Source organism: Canis lupus, chromosome 2, assembly GCF_003254725.2.
Source record: "Canis lupus dingo isolate Sandy chromosome 2, ASM325472v2, whole genome shotgun sequence".
Taxonomy (NCBI): Eukaryota; Metazoa; Chordata; class Mammalia; order Carnivora; family Canidae; genus Canis; species Canis lupus.
Window position 1 is genome coordinate 21,696,823 of NC_064244.1, and position 18,803 is coordinate 21,715,625.

An 18,803-nucleotide genomic window follows, 5' to 3' on the forward strand; every position below is an offset into this window, starting at 1 on the left:
TTGCATCATGCAACGGATGCCACCGCCGCTCGGGTTTGCAACCCCCCACCCCTCCCCCGAGACCAATCATTGCCGCGCTCGGGCCTGCACAGCGCCCCCGCCCCCTTCCCGGGCCGCACGCAGCCACCGAGCCGCTCCGGCCGCGGCCCGCCGCCTCTTAAAGGGCGGTAGGCGGCCCTTAAAGGCCCCTCGCGCGCGCGGCGCACGGCGGCCCGGTACCCGGCAGGGGCCCGGCGAGGCAGGCCGAGCCCCCGCGGCGCCCAGGCGCGGCCCGGGCCCTCCCGCCCCCCGCCGCCGCCGCCGCCGCCGCCGCCGCCGCCGCCGCCGCCGCCGGGAGCGGCATTTTTATTCAGGCGACGCTTAAGGGAGCCCGGCCGCGCCCGGTGCATTGTGGGAGCGCCGGAGTCCCGTTTTCGGGAGGAGGAGGAGGGCGCCAAGCGAACCGGTAAGCGCCCGGCTCGGGGAGGGGGGGCGCGACGCCAGGCTTAAAGGGGCACATTCGTCCGCGGGCCCGCGGCGGCCGTGCGGATCCCCCTCCGGGCCGCCCGGGCCCGCCGGGAGCCGCGCACGGCCGGCGCTCCCCAGCGCTGCCTGCAGAGGGGCCGAGCCAGGGCTTGGTGGGGCCGCTTTAAAAAAGAAGCACCGCCCGCGCCGCCGCCGCCGCCGCCGCCGCCGCGCGCGGAGCCGGGGAAGGAGGGAGGGAGCAGAGGGCGGGGGAGGAGTGGAGGGGGAGGGCGGCGACGCAGGGGTTAATTTTTTCGCCCGCCGACATTTTTGCGCGGCGGCCCGCGCGCGCGGCGGGAGAGCCCAGGCCGGTGCCCGGGGCGCGGCGCGCGGCACCTCGGGGCCCTCCCCGCCCCCCCCTCCCCCCCGGCCCGCGGGCGCCGCCTGGCCCTGGGCGCCCCGGGCCGGGATCCCGCCGCCGGGACAGCGGGAGGGCGGGCATGGCCGGGCCGGCGGCGCCGCACAAAGAGCCGCGGCCCCGCGCGCCTTCCGGGGCGGCCCCCGCGCCCTGAGCCGCCCCGCGCGCCCGCCGCATGGACCGCGCTCGGCCCCCGCGCCCGCCTGCAGCGCTGCCCTTTGTTCGCGTGCGGGGCCCGCGCGGCCGGGGGCCGGGGGCAGGGAGGTAGGTGCCGGGCCCCGCGCCGGGCTCCCCGAGCTCCGCCCGCCCGGCGCGCCCGCCTTTGCGGGGGGGGGGGGGCGGGGGATCAGGTGGCCGAGAAGGAAAGGGTTAACCGCCTTTAAATATTCATATCATTGTTTTAAAGGCGTCAACAGGCGGCTTCTGGCTCGCAGTGCACTCCCTCTTATGCAGACTTACTCCCCCCCTCGCCATTAATAACGATTTTCCCCAAGCATCCCCCCCCCGGACCCCCAGGTTTCTCACATTCACCCTCCAGAAACTAACTTTTGCAAGATTTCGGGTGTGGGTGTGTGTGTGTGTGTGTGTGTGTGTGTGTGAGATGGGTGTCCCTCGTTCCGTTTAGTATTTTAATGACTCCTAAGTGCTTTTTTTTTTTTATTATTTTAAATTTATTTTTTTGACTTAAGGTGTTTTTAGACTTTTTTTTTTTTTCCTCCCCCTCTTAAAAATCTGGGAAAATAGAAATTAGGTTGAAAAGGAAGTTAGCTTCCCCAAGTTCCCCGCCTCTTTCTGGAGGAGGGTGGCGGTGGTTTAGGGTTGGAAGTAGGAAAATAACTGGATGCCTCGTGAGTTGGATTCCCCCCCCTCCCCCCCCCGCCCCTGGTAGGAGTGAGGCGGTGTTAAATGCGAGGCGTTTTGTGAGCAAAGGACTGTTTTGTTCCAAACTCTTCCAAGTCAAAGTGCTGTTGGACTCTTCCTTAACTCTAAAATGGCTTCAGAATTCCCCTCTGGGTAATTTGCTTTGCTCTCCTGACACCCTTCTTTCCGACAGGTTGTTTTCTTGAAATGTTGGAAGCTTTACTCCTGCACGGTTGTAGGTTTCAAGCCAAAATGATTGCTCACCCCAAACATGCTTTTTTGTAAAGACGATTTGGATTACTGCCCAAAGTCTGGCTTTGTGAGATTTATTTTATTTTATTTGTTTATTGTGCGTGTGTGTGTGTGTGTGCATGCATGTGTGTGTGTGTGTGGTTTATTTTAAATGAGTGATGTCTTTCCCAGGAGATCAGAAACTCTATAAATGGGAATTATGTTCTTAATCATAAATTTTATAGGGGAAACTGACTCTAAAACTTGGGGTGTTTGTAATTCTATGCCCAATAAAATACCATTCTGGAGGTTTGTAAACCCTGGGAGCACATGTAAGATTCTGGTGTAACCTCCCAGACTTCGGATTTAGAAGAGTTCACCCTAGAAACTTCCACAGTATCAAGTACCATGACTGCTAGTGATTTAAGTGCAGTTTAATTTCTCATTTTAGTTCTGCAGTGAAACCGTAATGAGCAGGAGCAAGCATATTTTGTCAATGATGTGTGTGTACTGGTTTGTTGGGCGGGATGTTTGCTTTCTAGGAAAGAGCACTGCATTAAAACATTAAGAGAACTTTCCACTGCTCTCTTGGAGAGGATTAACCTTGCTGCGTTAAACAGCCTTTCCACTTTTCAACTTGTGTTGTTCAGTGAGGCTTCCTTAGTTTTGGATCATGTTGTACTTTTGGCTCAAAGTGAAAACCTGCTTTTCTAAAGTTGAATTGAGCATCATGAAGAATTCCATCAGATGCATTTCCATCAACATCCTTTTGATGTTGCAGAGTGTCTGGTGGGCATTTTATTTTTCTGTTTGAGACAGCAGAAGATATTAAAAGGTTTTCCAGAAAAGTCCCTTTAGCTGGGACTTCTAATTTCAAAGCCATAGTGTTTCTAGGCTGACAGATGAAGTGACTGGAAGTATTTTCACAATGCTGGCCGCCAGAAGAACCTTTGGGACTTGCTGCTGAAAATGGCCTTGTGTCTTGTGCCAGCTGGCCCATGGTACCTTCTTCAGGGGAGGTGTCCTGTCCCCCTCAGAGCCACAGTGACAGCAACACAGACGTCAGATCTTCTGTAGAAGAAGATGTCTGTGGTGGTACAGTCCATGTTTAAAATGATCGTTCCGGCTTTTGCATCACCGTAAGGAACTTTTGTGGCCTCTGATCGCTGCCAGATCCCTGGGGTCCGGTTGATTTCAGCTCTTTTCACACTTACTTGTCACTGTCCTGTATATCCACCTGAGGCTTAGCAAGTACTGGTGAGGATTCTTTTAATGATGTCTTTGTGTTTGGGTGATACCTAGGTGGATCCGTAAAGAAACCAGCCGGCTAGGAGAGGGAGGGGAGGAGCCCAGCTGTGAGGTGTGTGTTCCCAAGAACCATGTCTACGCGGGAGTCCTTTAACCCGGAAAGTTATGAATTGGACAAGAGCTTCCGGCTAACCAGATTCACTGAACTGAAGGGCACCGGCTGCAAAGTGCCCCAAGATGTCCTGCAGAAATTGCTGGAATCCTTACAAGAGAATCACTTCCAAGAAGATGAGCAGTTTCTGGGAGCAGTTATGCCAAGGCTTGGTATGTGAACCATTATTTCTTTTATACTTCCCCAAGGAAGAGCATCTTGGCTGCAGTTGTAGTCAAGGAGTCAAAAGCCAAATTTCCATCCTCCCATGGTGCCTTTTTTAAAAAGGCTCATTTCTACGAGGATTCAAAGAGCACAGCCACAGTAACTATCTGATTATTGTAACTTATTTGGAGGAAGTACTTGGAAAGCATCAAGAAACGGGCTCTAGCCATTTTTAAACTGTAAGTGTGCAACTGAGACAATTCTATTACAGTAAGAGTGTTTTTCGCTAAATTGAATTTTGTAGTTAGCTGAGGATTAAGCAGAAACTCCTTGATTTCTGTCTTAAAATTTTCCTTAAAGTGCTTGCATTCTCTTCCTTCGCCTTAGGAGAGGTGGTGCTTCCCTGTCACTGTGTGGTGCTGTGAGGGCAGTGACTGGGTTGCGGGGGAGCTCAGAGGTTCCTCTGCAATAAGCATTGTTTGATGAGCTCGGGTGGGGAAGAAGGAGAAGCCTGGACTAAGTCTGCCTGACCCTGGGACATCATCTGGAATTGAGAGTGTTTTTTTTTTTTTTTCTTTACTAAATTCCTGATGCTTTCATGGTTTGCCTCTTCCCAAACACAGAGCTCAGAAATTCTAGGCTACCGGGATACTGTTTATTAGCTCTCCTTGTTTGGTGCATTAAGGACGTGGCATGAGACGGTGATCACTTTGCCTTTTGAATGTTTGGTGTGTAGTCTAGGAGTCTGAATGTTTGGTAGTCCTGCTGTGTGACCTGATCAGCTTTCTTAATTCATTTTTCACCATTTTATTGTGCAGTTCTGTCTTACAACCCAGGACACTCCTTCTCTGATATATAAAGCAAATATAAAAGCAGAGCTGATGGGGCACCTGGGTGGCTAAGTCGGTTAAGCGTCTGTCTTCAGCTCAGGTCATTATCTCGGGGTCCTGGGCTGGAGTCCCACAGCAGCTCTCTGCTCAGTGGGGGGCCTGCTGCTCCCTCTCTCTGTCAAATAAAACCTTTAAAAAATAAAAATAACGAAAGCAGAGCTGCTTTGGTTGGGAGAGAGGAAGCTGCATGCACTCTAAGGGTCTGCAGGGCTGACTCCCAGGAGTTCAGTTTGCAAACCAGCCTCATCTAGCTGATGCCGGAGCATGGAGAAATACCAGCTGAATGAGTTGGATTAGATACTGGCTTGTCAAGAAATAAGAACTAATGAGAGAGCTGTCAGAGAACTTTGTCAAGAGAAATAAGCTGCCAAATGGGCAAAAACAAATGGCAATAAAAACTTATGGATAGGGCAGCCCCGGTGGTGCAGCGGTTTAACACCGCCTGCAGCCTAGGGCGTGATCCTGGAGACCCTGGATCGAGTCCCATGTCAGGCTCTCTGCATGGAGCCTGCTTCTCCCTCTGCCTGTGTCTCTGCCCCCCTCCCCCCCCCCGTGTGTGTGTCTCTATGAATAAATAAATAAAAACATCTTTTAAAAAAAAATGAAAAAATGGATCAGGTGCTTGGGTGGCTCAGGTGGCTAAGCATCTGCCTTCGGCTCAGGTCATGATCCCAGGGTCCTGGGATCAAGCCCCGCATCAGCTCCCTGCTCAGAGGGGAGTCTGCTTCTCCCTCTCCCTCTGCCCATCCCCTCACCACCTTGTTCATGCTTGTTCTGTCACTCTCTCAAATAAATAAAATCTTTAAAAAAATATATCATAAATTTAAAAAAATAAACTTATGGATACAGTAGTAATTCCTTTTTAGAACTTCCTGTCAACCTTACTGAGCATGCCAGGCACTGTTAAGCACTTTGAGAATGAGTCAGGTCAGTCACTCCTTCCTTCCACCCCGTGATGCTCAGGAAGGCCGAGCAACCCATGTCATTTGGTGAGCAGGACCTGGAATCCATGCTTGCTGACTCCTCTAACCACCAGACTGTCTGTCATCTGATTTCTAAGTCCAACATGTTTGAAGTGAGAAGCGGGGCGGCTATAAGCTACAGCCTAGCAGTGGTGGAGGAGACAGATGTCCACAGCAAGGGCAGAGGCAGGAGAAAGTTGCTTGCTATGAGAACACTGTAGCAAAGAAGCCTAGTCTCCTAGGGCTTTTGAGAAGTAATTGGAAGCCATGACCCTTTGCCAGAAAAATGCGCACTCACAAAATTGAGCATTCATGGCATTCTCCAGGGTGGATGGATCCCAGCTAACCAGCAAAAGGAAGCACAGTAGGAAAACCTTGTCCAGAAATGGTAACATCTGGATAGCCAAAGCTTTGCTTGGGAATCAGATCTAGATTCATGTTCTGGCACGGTCACCGAGTGTTAATCTGAGCCACAGTTTCCCAATCTATAAAATGAAATGACAATACTTACTTTTTGGAAGTACCAGAAATGATCTGTGTATGTATATGTACCACGTGTATCTTTACCCAAACAGACACGTAATAATAGATGGATGCCAGTGTGTCTGTTTTTAAGTTATTTTTCTAAAAGAGTGTCTGCTTTCCTGGATTGTAAGATGGTGACAGTTGTTAAATGTACTGATTTATTAGATGTATTCTTACTAAAGAATTAAGTATTTCTTGCCTGGGACTAAAGAGCTATCAAGTATTGATCACTGCCGGCGGTGGTGGTAGGTTAGTGTGAGCATGTGGATTCTTTTTCTTGATGGTTTCAGGCTTGCTGAAAACCCAGAATTTCCCACCACCCACTCGTAATTAAATACACTGCTCTGTCTGGTATTTGAGGCTTCCTCCACCCTGTGGTATTTTCATCTGTTACCACCTGCCCTTTCCCTGGACAGTCCCTCTCCCAACTTGATCCTCTGGTTTTTCAAGGCCAGTGGCCCATCTCAGATATGCCCTGCCCTCTCTCCCCCAGTCACTGTGGACCGGTGCTACACAAAGAAATACCATGTGAGCCATACGTGTAATTTCAAATGTCCTAATCTTTTTTTTTTTTAAGCATCAGGTGAAATTAATTCTAATATATTTAACCCCACTTAAACACATAATTGCTTAAAATATTACTGATGAAATGTTGGCTTTTTGGTATACATGCTCGAGTCATCAGTTAAAAAGCTCTGTTGATACATATAAATAGAAACTAAATCCTTCACAAATCAAATTTATTTAATTCAAATTTAGGAGTAACCAAAGTAAAAACTTTTTTTTTTTTTTTAAGATTTTATTTGTTTGAGAGAGGGGGAGAGAGGGTGAGAGAGGGTAAGAACTTGAGTGGGAGGAGGGGCAGAGGGAGAAGCAGACTTCCTGCTGAACAAGGGTGATGGCGATAAATGGTGGGGCTCCATCCCAGGATCCTGAGATCATGACCTGAGCCATCCAGGGGCCCCGATTAGAAACATTTAAAGCTAACATTCAGCAACTATGTTCAGTCTCTCTTTCCATGGTCCTGTAGTTTACACATGAAAACCCCAAAGAAAACTACATTTCAACTCTTTCGTAAAGCAAACAGTAACATTCTCAGAATGACCTGTTGGGATTATCAATTTAGAGAGACTCAGTATGAGTAAAGTTGTGGTTCTTGCCCTCTTTCCCCTTAAGCGCTCAAACACAGCCCTCAGGTGAAGTTTCTGGGAGGTGTGCACATATAGTCATTGAGATGAATTATCACAGGTGTTTCCACTTAATGCACATGAACATTCACAATCTGGGCAGTGTGCTCCATTGTCACAAATCTGTGAAACATGCCATCCGGACCCTCCCTTGCCATCTCTAGTAGCAGAAAATAAGCCCGCCTTTGCAAAGTCTAATTCATTCATTCATTCATTCATTCATTCAGAGAGAGAGGCGCAGAGATACAGGCAGAGGGAGAAGCAGGCTCCATGCAGGGAGCCCGACATGGGACTCGATCCCGGGACTCTAGGATCACACCCCAGGCAGCAGGCAGCGCTAAACCGCTGCACCACCGGGGCTGCCCTTATGATTATTATTTTTTTTTTATTAAACTCGATTTTTAGTTTTGTGATACTAATAATGGATCAAAAGCTGGGAAAATAAGGTCCCCCTATGACTCGGCCTCTAGTGGGTATTTTGCGGTTGTGGTACTGAGGCTAGTTGTACCATAGCAGTTTTACTCAAGCAGACTATGAAAGGTACTCAAGTATTCATTTCACTGTGACTCAGATATGACTGATTTGTTTGTTGCATTTGGAATTCTGAATTAAGAAGGTCCCATTGACTTATTTCCTTTGGTATTTTATCTTGATTTTTTCCTCTGCCTTTAGCTCTTGCGCTGCGAAGTTGAAATCCTCATAAGGGGACTGGAGGGCATCCTTTCGAGAGAAGTGTAGGGAAAGTGCTCAGTATTCAACTTAGGCCAGTCTAAATTTGAAAATAACTACATTACAGGTGATTCCCAAAGAAATGTTGCCTCTAGTAACTTAGTTTGGGCTACTTTTAAACTGGACTCAGTAAAAGGGAATTATTTCTAATTAGATCATCTGTTGTCCATATTTCTAAGCATTTAGAAATAATTTTTAATAAATTGAAATATTTCCGGGATCCTTGGGTGGCCCAGCGGTTTAGCACCTGCCTTCGGCCCAGGGTGTGATCCTGAGGACCCGGGACTCAAGTCCCCACATCGGGCTCCCTGCATGGAGCCTGCTTCTCCCTCTGCCTGTGTCTCTGCCTCTCTCTCTCTGTGTCTCTCATGAATAAATATATAAAATCTTTAAAAAAATAATAATAAAGGTAAATTGAAATATTTCCTACAGGCTTATTTAGCAAAATATTTTCCCTCTTTATCGTGTAAGTTAATAAAGGTGACATTTACAAGTTTTCCACAAGAGGAATAGAATGGAATTTTAAAGTCTCTTCTTAAACACATTTGGGAACCTATATAACAGATCACGTAGGCACCACGGTGTATGTACATGCTTGATTGGAAATGGTGAATACCTGTTTCAATTTTGTCTTTTTCTTTTCTTTCTTTCTGTTTTAAGGTATACCTGACATGGGGCTTGAACTCCCAACCCCGAGATCAAGAGTCACACACTCCTCTGAGTGAGCCAGCCAGGCAGCCCCCCTCCTCCCCTTCTCTCTCTTTGTCGTTTTCATTTTTGACTAAAATAGAGAAGTAATTATAACATTTTTTATATGTGTAAAAGATTTTATAGATTTTCTGTTGGGAGGGATCCCTGGGTGGCTCAGCGGTTTGGCGCCTGCCTTTGGCCCAGGGCGCAATCCTGGAGTCCTGGGATCGCGTCCCACGTCGGGCTTCCGGCATGGAGCCTGCTTCTCCCTCCTCCTGTGTCTCTCTGCCTCTCTCTCTCTCTCTCTATGTCTATCATAAATAAATAAATAAATAAATAAATAAATAAATAAATCTTAAAAAAAAAAGATTTTCTGTTGGGGAAAATAATGCCTAAAGATCTACTCGAAAAGTAACTGTAGATAAGACAACTCAAGTTCTGTTGTTGCTTTCTTAGCTTTAAAGAAATTCTCTGTGGTGTCAGCCACGTGGTATGCTAATACAAAGGAACAATTTCCATTGGAGGCATCAGTAAAGCTTAAAAACTGTACCATATTGAAGTTGAATCTTCATGACTAACAAATTTTATTCTCACTTTCCATCTTAAGCTAGTTATGTTTCACGTTTATTTCAGTTACGCTTCTTGATAGGAAACACATTGCTTTATTGGCAGGGTGCAGTGTTCCATACGTGTCGTGCATAAGACTGTTCCTATCCGGAGCACGGATGGTATGAAATGAAGGGCTTTTCCTTTGATTTTTGGATGCTGATGACTTTCATCTTTGCAGGCATTGGAATGGATACTTGCGTCATTCCTTTGAGGCATGGCGGTCTTTCTTTGGTTCAAACCACGGATTACATTTACCCCATCGTTGATGACCCTTACATGATGGTGAGTTTGACGCTGGTGGGTGTTTACGTCTGGAATTGCTCGTGGGTTGGGGCTTTTGTTACATGCCAGTGGTTCCCATCCCACTACTGCCCTTGCAGCCTTTGGGTCTGGCCCCGCTTATACTTGGTATGGTTCCGTGTGTGTGGAAGGCAGTTGAGGCAGGCGTGGGAAGCCCCCTGCTGCCCTAGTATCTGAGTGTGTGTCTGTGAGAACACCTGTTGTGTCCTCAGCATGTCTTTTGTGACATGCTTATAGTCTTCTTTCGTTTGTTCTCTGACACTGGTAAGCTCCACATGCCTGCATCTCAGGCAGCAGGACTGATGCTAGAAGTTTCCTTCCAGAAATACAGTTCAGCCTCTTAACCACAGTTAAAACTTCTGGATGGTTTATTCCAATTCTGGTCAATACCCACCTCAGTGTGTTAGGTGCCACCGTGTGGAATATGTACTTGAACTGCTGCATTTTAGTTCCTAGCTACTGATCGTGGCCTGCCAAATCTATTTCCCACTTGCTTAGTGCATGGTTATGCCAGCAACCCCATCGTCTACCTGACTTTAACTCCCTGCCCTACCAGACAAAGAGCTGACGAAGTGACCGGGGACATCCTGCTCTTAGGAGATGGGCTGATGTGTGTGCCAGGGCACTGGACTTGAGCTACACGCGTGGGGACAGCTATGTGCAGGGAGGAGGAAAGTCACTTCTCAGGCGCCAGTGACAGGCATACACTTGACTAGAAACCCGTCTGGCCTCTGCACTCGCTGTGTTCCATCCCCAGGAGCAGCACTCCTGAGAGGCTGAGGCATGCCACACCCAGGCCCCCACCTGACCCGGGGGCATAGGGGGCTAGTTCCAGAGCTCAGTCTTTAGCCAGCATCTCTTCAAAGCATCAGAGAGGATAGAACGTCGCTGCAGCCCCAAGCAGTGGTGGGCACCTCCAAGTTGCCAAACCCCAGTCACCCCTGCTGTTGATGCTTCTGAGCTCACTGCCAGTCTGCTAGGAAGTCGTAAAAGAAAAAAAAACCTTGAACAGTGAGCCAGCTGCTGAAATGATCACACCTGGGAGCTTGATTATCCTTATGTCAGAAGAACAATTTGTTATCTTCTCCTTTGCAGTCTAGAAATGACAACTTACTTTATTTATTTATTTATTTATTTATTTATTTATTTATTTATTTATTTATTGGATCGGGGTTGGGGGAGGGCAGAGGGAGAGAGAGAGAGAGAGAATCTCAAGCAGGCTCTGTGTCCAGCACAAACAGAGCCCAACACGGAACTCTATCTTTTGACCCTGAGATCATCACCTGATGATGATGATGATGACTCTTGAAATTAAGAGTCTGATGCTCAACAGACTCAGCTACCCAGGTGTCCCTGTTTTGTTTTGTTTTAAGATTTTATTTTTGAATAATCTCGATACCCAACCTGGGGCTCGAACTTACAACCTCAAGATCAAGAGTCACTTGCTCCATCCACTGAGCCAGCCATGTGTCCCCGACAACTTGTATATCTCCGATTTAAAAAAATCTGTATTACCTTTTTTTTTTTTTTTAAGTTTATGAGAGACAGAGAGAGAGAGAGGCAGAGACAGAGGGATAAGCAGGCTCCTCGAAGGGAGCCTGATGTGGGACTCCATTCCCGGACCCAGGATCACGCCCTGAGCTGAAGGCAGACGCTCAACTGCTAAGCCACCCAGGCGTCCCTGTTACCATATTTCTATTGAATTAAAGTTCTTTACTAAATAATAGTTTACTGGACATGCTTTTTTTTTTTTTTTTTTTTTTAATTTTTATTTATTTATGATAGGCACACAGTGAGAGAGAGAGAGGCAGAGACACAGGCAGAGGGAGAAGCAGGCTCCATGCACCGGAAGCCTGACGTGGGATTTGATCCTGGGTCTCCAGGATCGAGCCCTGGGCCAAAGGCAGGCGCTAAACCGCTGCGCCACCCAGGGATCCCTGGACATGCTTTTTATGTGCTTTAGAAAACAGTCTGACTTCAGGCCTGGATGTTTTTTCTCTTCTATTTTTTAGTTTCTCAAGCAAGATGTTTTTCCTGTTTATCTTCTATAGCCTTGAAAAGAAACTACCAAAATTTCTCCGTCCCTATGTTATAAAAAACGTCTTCTCTCTAACCAACAAGGTGAACATATTTTTAGAGTCTGTTTAGGATACGTCACTGTTTCCAAGTTTGCTTTAGGACACTTGTTTTCCAACCTTTCCATTGCAGACCCATCTGCTCCAGCCTGCCGCCCCAGCATCTGCCCCCAATCCCCATTTCCCATCTAAATGAATTGCGGGCTTCTCCTGGTATTTAGAATGGGAAGCAACACGGAAATTATTTGTTCTGCACAAAAAAGAAGAGGCGGTCATGGGAATGTCAGAAAGTGGGAAGGAGTGGCCTAGTGATTAAGAAAAGGACACAAAACGGGGACCATGTCCCTGGAAAGTCCCCGAGTTCTCCTGGGAGGTGCTCTATAGGCCCTCACGGAAAGTCCCCCAGTTGTCATTTCTCACCCCTCCCCTCTCTTCCAGGGCAGGATAGCATGTGCCAACGTCCTCAGTGACCTCTACGCCATGGGGGTCACGGAATGTGACAATATGCTGATGCTCCTTGGGATCAGTAATAAAATGACTGACAGGGTAAGTAGTCTGTTGTCTTGATGGCATCACTTGCCTGGGTAGCCCTTTGTCCCCTATCTGTAACGTGAGGCACCCAGGCTGCGTGGCTCTCCTGCTCTGTCGGGCTCCCCGTTTATTTCTTGGCAGCTGTCCATAAATTAAAATAGAGAGTCTGGCCTCTTGTTTTCGTTTCTACCACCTGCTTCCCTTCCTCTCTTCCAGGTAGACTGAAGCCAAGACAGGCATGTTGGTTTGCTTTAATAAAGTCGAGGCCGCAGTACTAGCACGTCCCCCAGGCCCACCGTGGTCCAGGCCCAGCCTTACAGATGCAGGCCCAGGGCACTTAGGGCATTCAGGGCGGGCGCCTGCCTCTGCCTGCTGCTTCGGTCACTGCTGGAGGCGGTGCAGCGGTGGGGAGGGGGGTCAGTGTGTTCACGTGCTCACACAGCAGTGTCCGTGGCCTCGCTGCCGGTACCTGCCGTTTGACAGAGATGATTTCCCCTTAGATTGTTTTTGAAAGGTATCTGTTCTCATGCCTCAGAAAGAGTTTCACTGTGCCTCATAGAAACGAGTTTTCCGCCGGCCCTTTTGTGCTCCCACAGAGTGTGCTTGGGTCTTGGGTCCCTTACAGCCTCTGCAGGAGGCATGTGGATGCATGCAAAGCTAGTCTTAGAATTCTGAAGGACCACTTCAAGAGCTGGCTTTCAGATTCAGGGCCCACTTGGGTGTCCAGCCATATTCCAGTTTTTAGTTCTGTGTTGTCTGGGTTTCATTCACATTGTAACCTAGAGCGACTTCCAGCTTCTGATAAAATGGCTACAATGTAAACTGTTCCTCCTCCTTTCTCTGCCCTGGCTGTCAACCTCAAGACTCCCTTTAAGGGTTGTAGATTATAAGTGTATATAATGCTTTATTATATACACTTATAAGTGTAGATTCTTTATTATTATAAGTGTAGATTCTTTTCTCTAGGTGTGGAACTGAATTATGTTGACTTTTAATTTGTGTTCTTTTAAACCCTAGGAGAGGGATAAAGTGATGCCCCTAATTATACAGGGTTTTAAAGATGCAGCAGAGGAGGCGGGAACGTCTGTGACTGGTGGCCAAACGGTGTTAAACCCCTGGATTGTTCTAGGAGGAGTGGCTACTACTGTCTGCCAGCCCAATGAATTCATCATGTAAGTTGATTTTGTTTCACATCACCTGGCCTGATTCTCCCTTTCTTCTTAATTTTTTGGTAGAGAATTATTGACATATAAATTCGCATCCCGTCAATGGTCTTTGGTATTTTTACAGAGTTACATGCCCATCACCAGAGTTGATTTTAGAACATTTTGTCACCCCAGCCGAAGACCCATCCCCCTCACTGTCACTCCACGTTACCTGTGCTCCATTCTGCCTTCTTTCATGTCACATGATACTAGCATAATATATTTAAGGTCCGTTTTGTAGTACTTTATGCCTGTTTGTTTTTTAATTTTGAGGTGAGGTTTTTCCACCCCCCCCCGAAGTACAATTCATATAACACAATTTCACATCATCATAAAATACAACTTTTTAAAAAAATGTTTATTTATTTGAGGGGCACCTGGGTGGCTCAGTAGGTTGTCTGCCTTCAGCTCAAGTCATGATCCCCCAGGGTCCTGGGATTGAGCCCTGCATCAGGCTCCCTGCTCAGCAGGGAGTCTGCTTCTCCCTCTCCCTCTGTGTGCTCCTCTCTCTCTCAAATAAATAAACCTTTAAAAAATAAAATATTTATTTATTTGAGGCGGGGAGGCTGCGGGGGGAAGGAGAGGGACAAGCAGACACACAAAGAATGCAGAGCCTGATGTAGGACCTGAGCCAAAACCAGAGTCAGATACTTAATGGACTATGCCAGGACCCCCATGAAATTCAGCTTGTTAAAATATACACTCCACTGGCTGTTGATAGTCACAAGGTTGTGCAACTGTCACTCCATCATCCTTGTCCAATTCCAGAACATTTTGATCGCCTCAAAAAGAAACCCTGTATTTATAAGCAGTCACTCCCAATTCCCTCCCCCACCCACTGCCTTATGCTCTGGAAACCACTAATCTACTTTTCTGTCTTGTGAATTTGCCCATTTTATTGTATTTTGTTTATTTGAGAGAGAGAGAGCATGGAATCAATCATATGATATATCAGTATTTTGTGTCTGGCGTTCAGTTAGCGTGCTGTTTTCAGACCCCATGTTAGAGTGTATGTTGGTGTTTCTTTTTTTTTTTTTTTTTTTTTTTTTTTTTATGTTGGTGTTTCATGCCATTTTATGGCTAAATGATGTTCATGGTATGATAGACCACTGTGTGTTCACAGTTGATGGTCCTTTGGGTTGTTTCCACCTATTAAAATGGTGCTGCTATGAACTTATGTGTGCAAGTTTTTGTGGACCTAAATTCCATTTCCCATGGTTATATACCTAAGAATTATCGAGTTGTGTGGTAACTTTATCTTGAGCAACCATCACACTGGTTCCCAAAGCAGTGGCACCATTTTTACATTTGAAACAGCAGCATTGGGAACACCTGGGTGGCTCAGTGGTTGAACATCTGCCTTTGGCTCAGGGTGTGATCCTGGGGTCCTGGGATCAAGTCCTGTGAGGAGCCTGCTTCTCCCTCTGCCCTCTCTCTTTGTGTCTCTGATAAATAAAATCTTAAAAAAAACAAAAACAAAAACAAAAACATGGGCAACCTGGGTGGCTCAGTGGTTTTGGGCTGCCTTCAGCCCAGACTGTGATCCTGGAGACCCAGGATCAAGTCCCATGTCAGGCTCCCTGCATGGAGCCTGCTTCTCCCTTTCTCCCTCTGCCTGTGTCTCTGCTTGCCCCCCCTCCCCCCCCTCCGCCCCGGTCTGGTCTCTCATGAATAAATAAATAATCTTTAAAAAAAAAAAAAAAACAGCAACATAGTAGAATGGCAGCGTCCACATCCTTGCTAGTACTTGTTCTGTTATCTTCATGTTTGGTAATAGCCATCCTAGTAGGTATAAGGTGTGAAATTGGCATTTCCCTGGTAGGTAATAACATGAGTGTCTACTTTCCAGCCATTTCCCGGATCTTTGGGAGTCTCTCTTTTTTTTTTGAAAGATTCTCTCTTAATACAAGTTATTAACTTTACATGTTTGATGTCTTCTTAAGAAGATGTTCAGTTTTCTGAAGGAACTAGAAACTCCATTTGTTTTCCTTTATTTTTTTTTTTAAGATTTTATTTTTTAGAGAGCGTGAGTATAGGAAGAGGGAGAAGCAGACTCCCTGCTGAGCAGGGTGCCTGATGCGGGACCCAATCCCAGAACCCTGGGATAATGACCTAAGCCAAAGGGAGATGCTTAACTGACTGAGCCACCCAGGTGCCCCTGATTTTTTGTTTGTTTAATTTGTTTTTGTGGATAAGTACTAACAGAAAGTGTTCATATGATTCAGTATTAAAAAAATACAGAAAGATCTACAATGCAGAGTCCCTTCCTCATTCCTCATAACCAGTTTTCCTTCCTGGATGAGGCAACTGCTTTTACCAATTTTTAGTCCATTTATTATTGATATTTAGATTACTCAATAATTTTGACATTACAAATAGTGCTTTAATGTGTAACTACATACATAGATCATTGTGGGTATGTGTATCTCTTGGTAAGAAATTCTTCAAAATAGAATTGCTAAGTCAAATATATATGTAGAGTAATTATGATAGATCTCTCCAGACTGCCCTTCATGGAGGCTCTGCCAACAGTGAATGGGACATCCTAACCAACACAGCATGGTAACAGATCTCTTGTTCTTTGCCAGTCTGCCTGCTGGCTTTAAACCTTACTCCTTCGTGAATAAAGTTGAGCCTATTTTTCATATATTCATATATGTCTTTTGCCCATTTTTTAATTGATGAGAGAACTCCTTTTAGAGGTGCTATCTGATAGCTTTCATGTTAAAGGTCTTGCATTTTACTTAAATCAGAAAGTTTTGTTTTCCTATGTTTTATGTTGGTAGTTCTCAAACCTCCACACAGAGGACAAGAGATCCTGGAGTCCATCTCCCTCACAGATTTCAGCTTTTCAGTAGAAAAAGAACTTAGCAGTTGCAAAAATTTGAGAGGAGAAAATAATAAAACAAGCTTCAATAGATTTTTTTTTTTTTTTTGGACAACAGCATGTATATTTAGTTTGTAAAACATGAATGAGCCTCCACAGGTGGTTATATTTCATTAAATAGTGCCTATAAACTTAAAAATAATGTAGTAGTTTTATTGCATGTAACTTGATGGTAATTTTTGTGGGTGGCACATGACCTGTGATGGTGCAAGAATATACCGGTGTTAAGTTGTGGCTGAGTCAGATTCAAAGACATTTATGGGGGCGCTTGGATGGCTCAACAGGTTAATCGTCTGCCTGCAGTTCAGGTCATGATGCCAGGGTCCTGGGATTGAGCTCCGTGTCAGGCTCCCTGCTCAGGAGAGAGTCTGCTTCTGTCTCTCCTTCTGTGTGCTCCTCTCTCTCTCAAATACATACATAAAATCTTACTTGATGGTAGGGGGAGGCAATGGGGGATCCTGGGGTAGAGCCCCACATCGAGCTCCCTGCTGCTCCCCTCTCCCCCCTGCTCATGCTCTCTCTCTCAAATGAAATGAATAAATAAAATCTTTTTTTTAAAAAGAAAGACATTTATGTTTTCAGGTCTAGTTTTTGGAAAATCAGTTTCCTACATACTGTTACCAAATTAACATTTTTTCAAAGGTAGTGAATACAAATGTCACAGGATGAGCTGAGGAGCTAGTTACTGATTGTAAGTCTGGTCCCCTGGCTTTGTAATCGATGTGGGTCAGTGTTGGAGGATGGAGTGGCAGGGTGGACAGTTTGACCCCAGGCGGGGAAGACCCCCACGAGCAACTAGTAGGATGTGGTATGAGCATTTGGCATGGTGGGGGGAGGGATCGGTCTTTGTGGTTTTAGTGTTGGCCTTTTATCTTTAAGACAGATAGCAACCAGGGAGTCTGTCTGGGTGGCAGGTAGGAAACGTAATGTTGGTCAGTTTGAGTTTGAGAACTTTGCTGAAATCACCACAACGTTAGACCCACAGATTGGAGCCTCGTCCCCCCGCGTCTCTCCCTCCTCTAGGATGGTGGAACCACCTCAGTTGCCCCAGAGCCATGGAGAGGGGGGTGGGTCCTGAGAATTACACAGGAGCAGGGCTGAGCCAGGGCCCGAGGAGGCTTTTGCCTTTGAAGACAAAGTGATTTGCTTCTTCCTCCATTCTTGGGGGCTTGGGGTGGGGGGGGGGGGGCTGCAGGTAATTGGCAGACTCTTCAGTTCTTTGAGCATTGCTGCTGTCCTGGCGGTGGTTTGTTTAAATGTGTTTTGCAGATGTGCATACATTTTTACCAGCCTTTCTGGTTCTACTGAGAGTGAGTTTATATCCCTGATTACACTGACTAGAGTCTACTGCCTTGTTCTCTCCTTCAGGCCAGATAATGCAGTCCCGGGGGATGTGCTGGTGCTGACGAAGCCCCTGGGGACGCAGGTGGCTGTGGCTGTGCACCAGTGGCTGGACATTGTGAGTGAAGCGCTGCCTGCCGGGGACTGGGTGTGGACGGGGATAGCACGTTTTCCGAGCCCTGGTAGTTTTTTTGTTGGTGGGTTTGGGGAGCAGGGCATTTGCTCTGCACATCAGGTCAGCTGAGTATCTCCGTCTGCTCCTGCCAGAGTACATGTGCTCGAGAAGATGTGTCTGCTCCAGAGCAAGCACTGCTTCTCATCCAGAAGTCAGCCCTTCCCCTTGCACCTGTTTGCACACATTCCAGATCTAGATCATCTACACATCTGCACTCTGTCTTCCACAAATGAGCCCCTTTAGTTCCGCTTCCAGGGAGGGTTGTATCAGCTATGTCCTTCAGAAATTGTAGAGAGATTGTCTGTCTTCTTTTTTTAAAAAAAAAAAAATATTTATTCATGAGAGACACGCATACAGAGAGGCAGAGACATAGGCAGAGGGAGAAGCAGGCTCCATGTGGGGAGCCCGACCTGGGACTCGATCCCAGGACCCCAGAAGCCTTCCCTGGGCCGAAGGGAGGCGCTCAACCACTGAGCCACTCAGGCGTCCCTGTCTTTTATTAAATCAAGGTTCCACATATTGAGTGCTCTAGCGCTCATATCTTAAGTATCACTAAAAAAAAAAAAAATCATAGAATATATGGAAAGTGTAGTGTTTGGGGGTATAAATATGGGCAGGGTTGTTGACACTTTAAATTTTTATTCACTAGGTTTTTGGCGGTTTTGTTTGGTTGTCTTTTTAAACTAATTAGTAACTGCAACATTTTGTTATCTATCCCATGGAGAAAGCATCTAGAATATGAAGATAGTTATCCTGAGTCACTGTATCACTGAGCTGTGATCACACTTCATTTAGGGTTTTTCTCCTTGCCATAACAATACAATAATTAATACAGTTGTGGCCTAGTCTCACATATCTTGGTGCTTTTAATTTCTGCCACTGTCATCTGAACCACCATTACTGAGAAACAGTCGAAAAGGAGTAACAACTTTATGTTATTTATCAACCAGATACATCTTACTTGATACAGAGAGTAGATGGGACGCCTGGGTGGCCCAGCAGTTGAGCACCTGCCTTCCGCCCAGGGTGTGATCCTGGGGTCCCGGGATCGAGTCCCACATTGGGCTCCCCACATGCAGCCTGCTTCTCCCTCTGCCTGTGTCTCTCATGAATAAACTCACTCTTAAAAAAAAAAAGTTACAGCAGAGCAGAGAAAATCCCTAAGCCACATCCTTGAGT

The 18,803-nt window shown here is 46.6% G+C and overlaps 1 protein-coding gene across 5 annotated transcripts in view; it reads left to right on the forward strand.

Annotated features, from left to right (window-relative positions):
- The first annotated feature begins 287 nt into the window (after positions 1–287).
- Positions 288–18,803, forward strand: part of SEPHS1 (selenophosphate synthetase 1) — a 32,085-nt gene continuing 13,569 nt past the window's right edge. The window contains exons 1-6 of one of the 5 annotated variants that reach the window (XM_049100743.1): positions 288–445; positions 3,257–3,526; positions 9,289–9,392; positions 11,924–12,031; positions 13,034–13,188; positions 17,477–17,567. In XM_049100743.1, coding sequence (XP_048956700.1) covers positions 3,334–3,526; positions 9,289–9,392; positions 11,924–12,031; positions 13,034–13,188; positions 17,477–17,567 — 651 coding nt within the window. In that variant the 5' untranslated portion in view covers positions 288–445; positions 3,257–3,333. Of the gene's footprint in view, positions 446–989; positions 1,127–1,233; positions 3,094–3,256; positions 3,527–9,288; positions 9,393–11,923; positions 12,032–13,033; positions 13,189–17,476; positions 17,568–18,803 lie in introns of those variants that run through there. The other 4 variants (XM_025445136.3, XM_025445137.3, XM_049100732.1 and 1 more) reach the window with 4 other exon arrangements.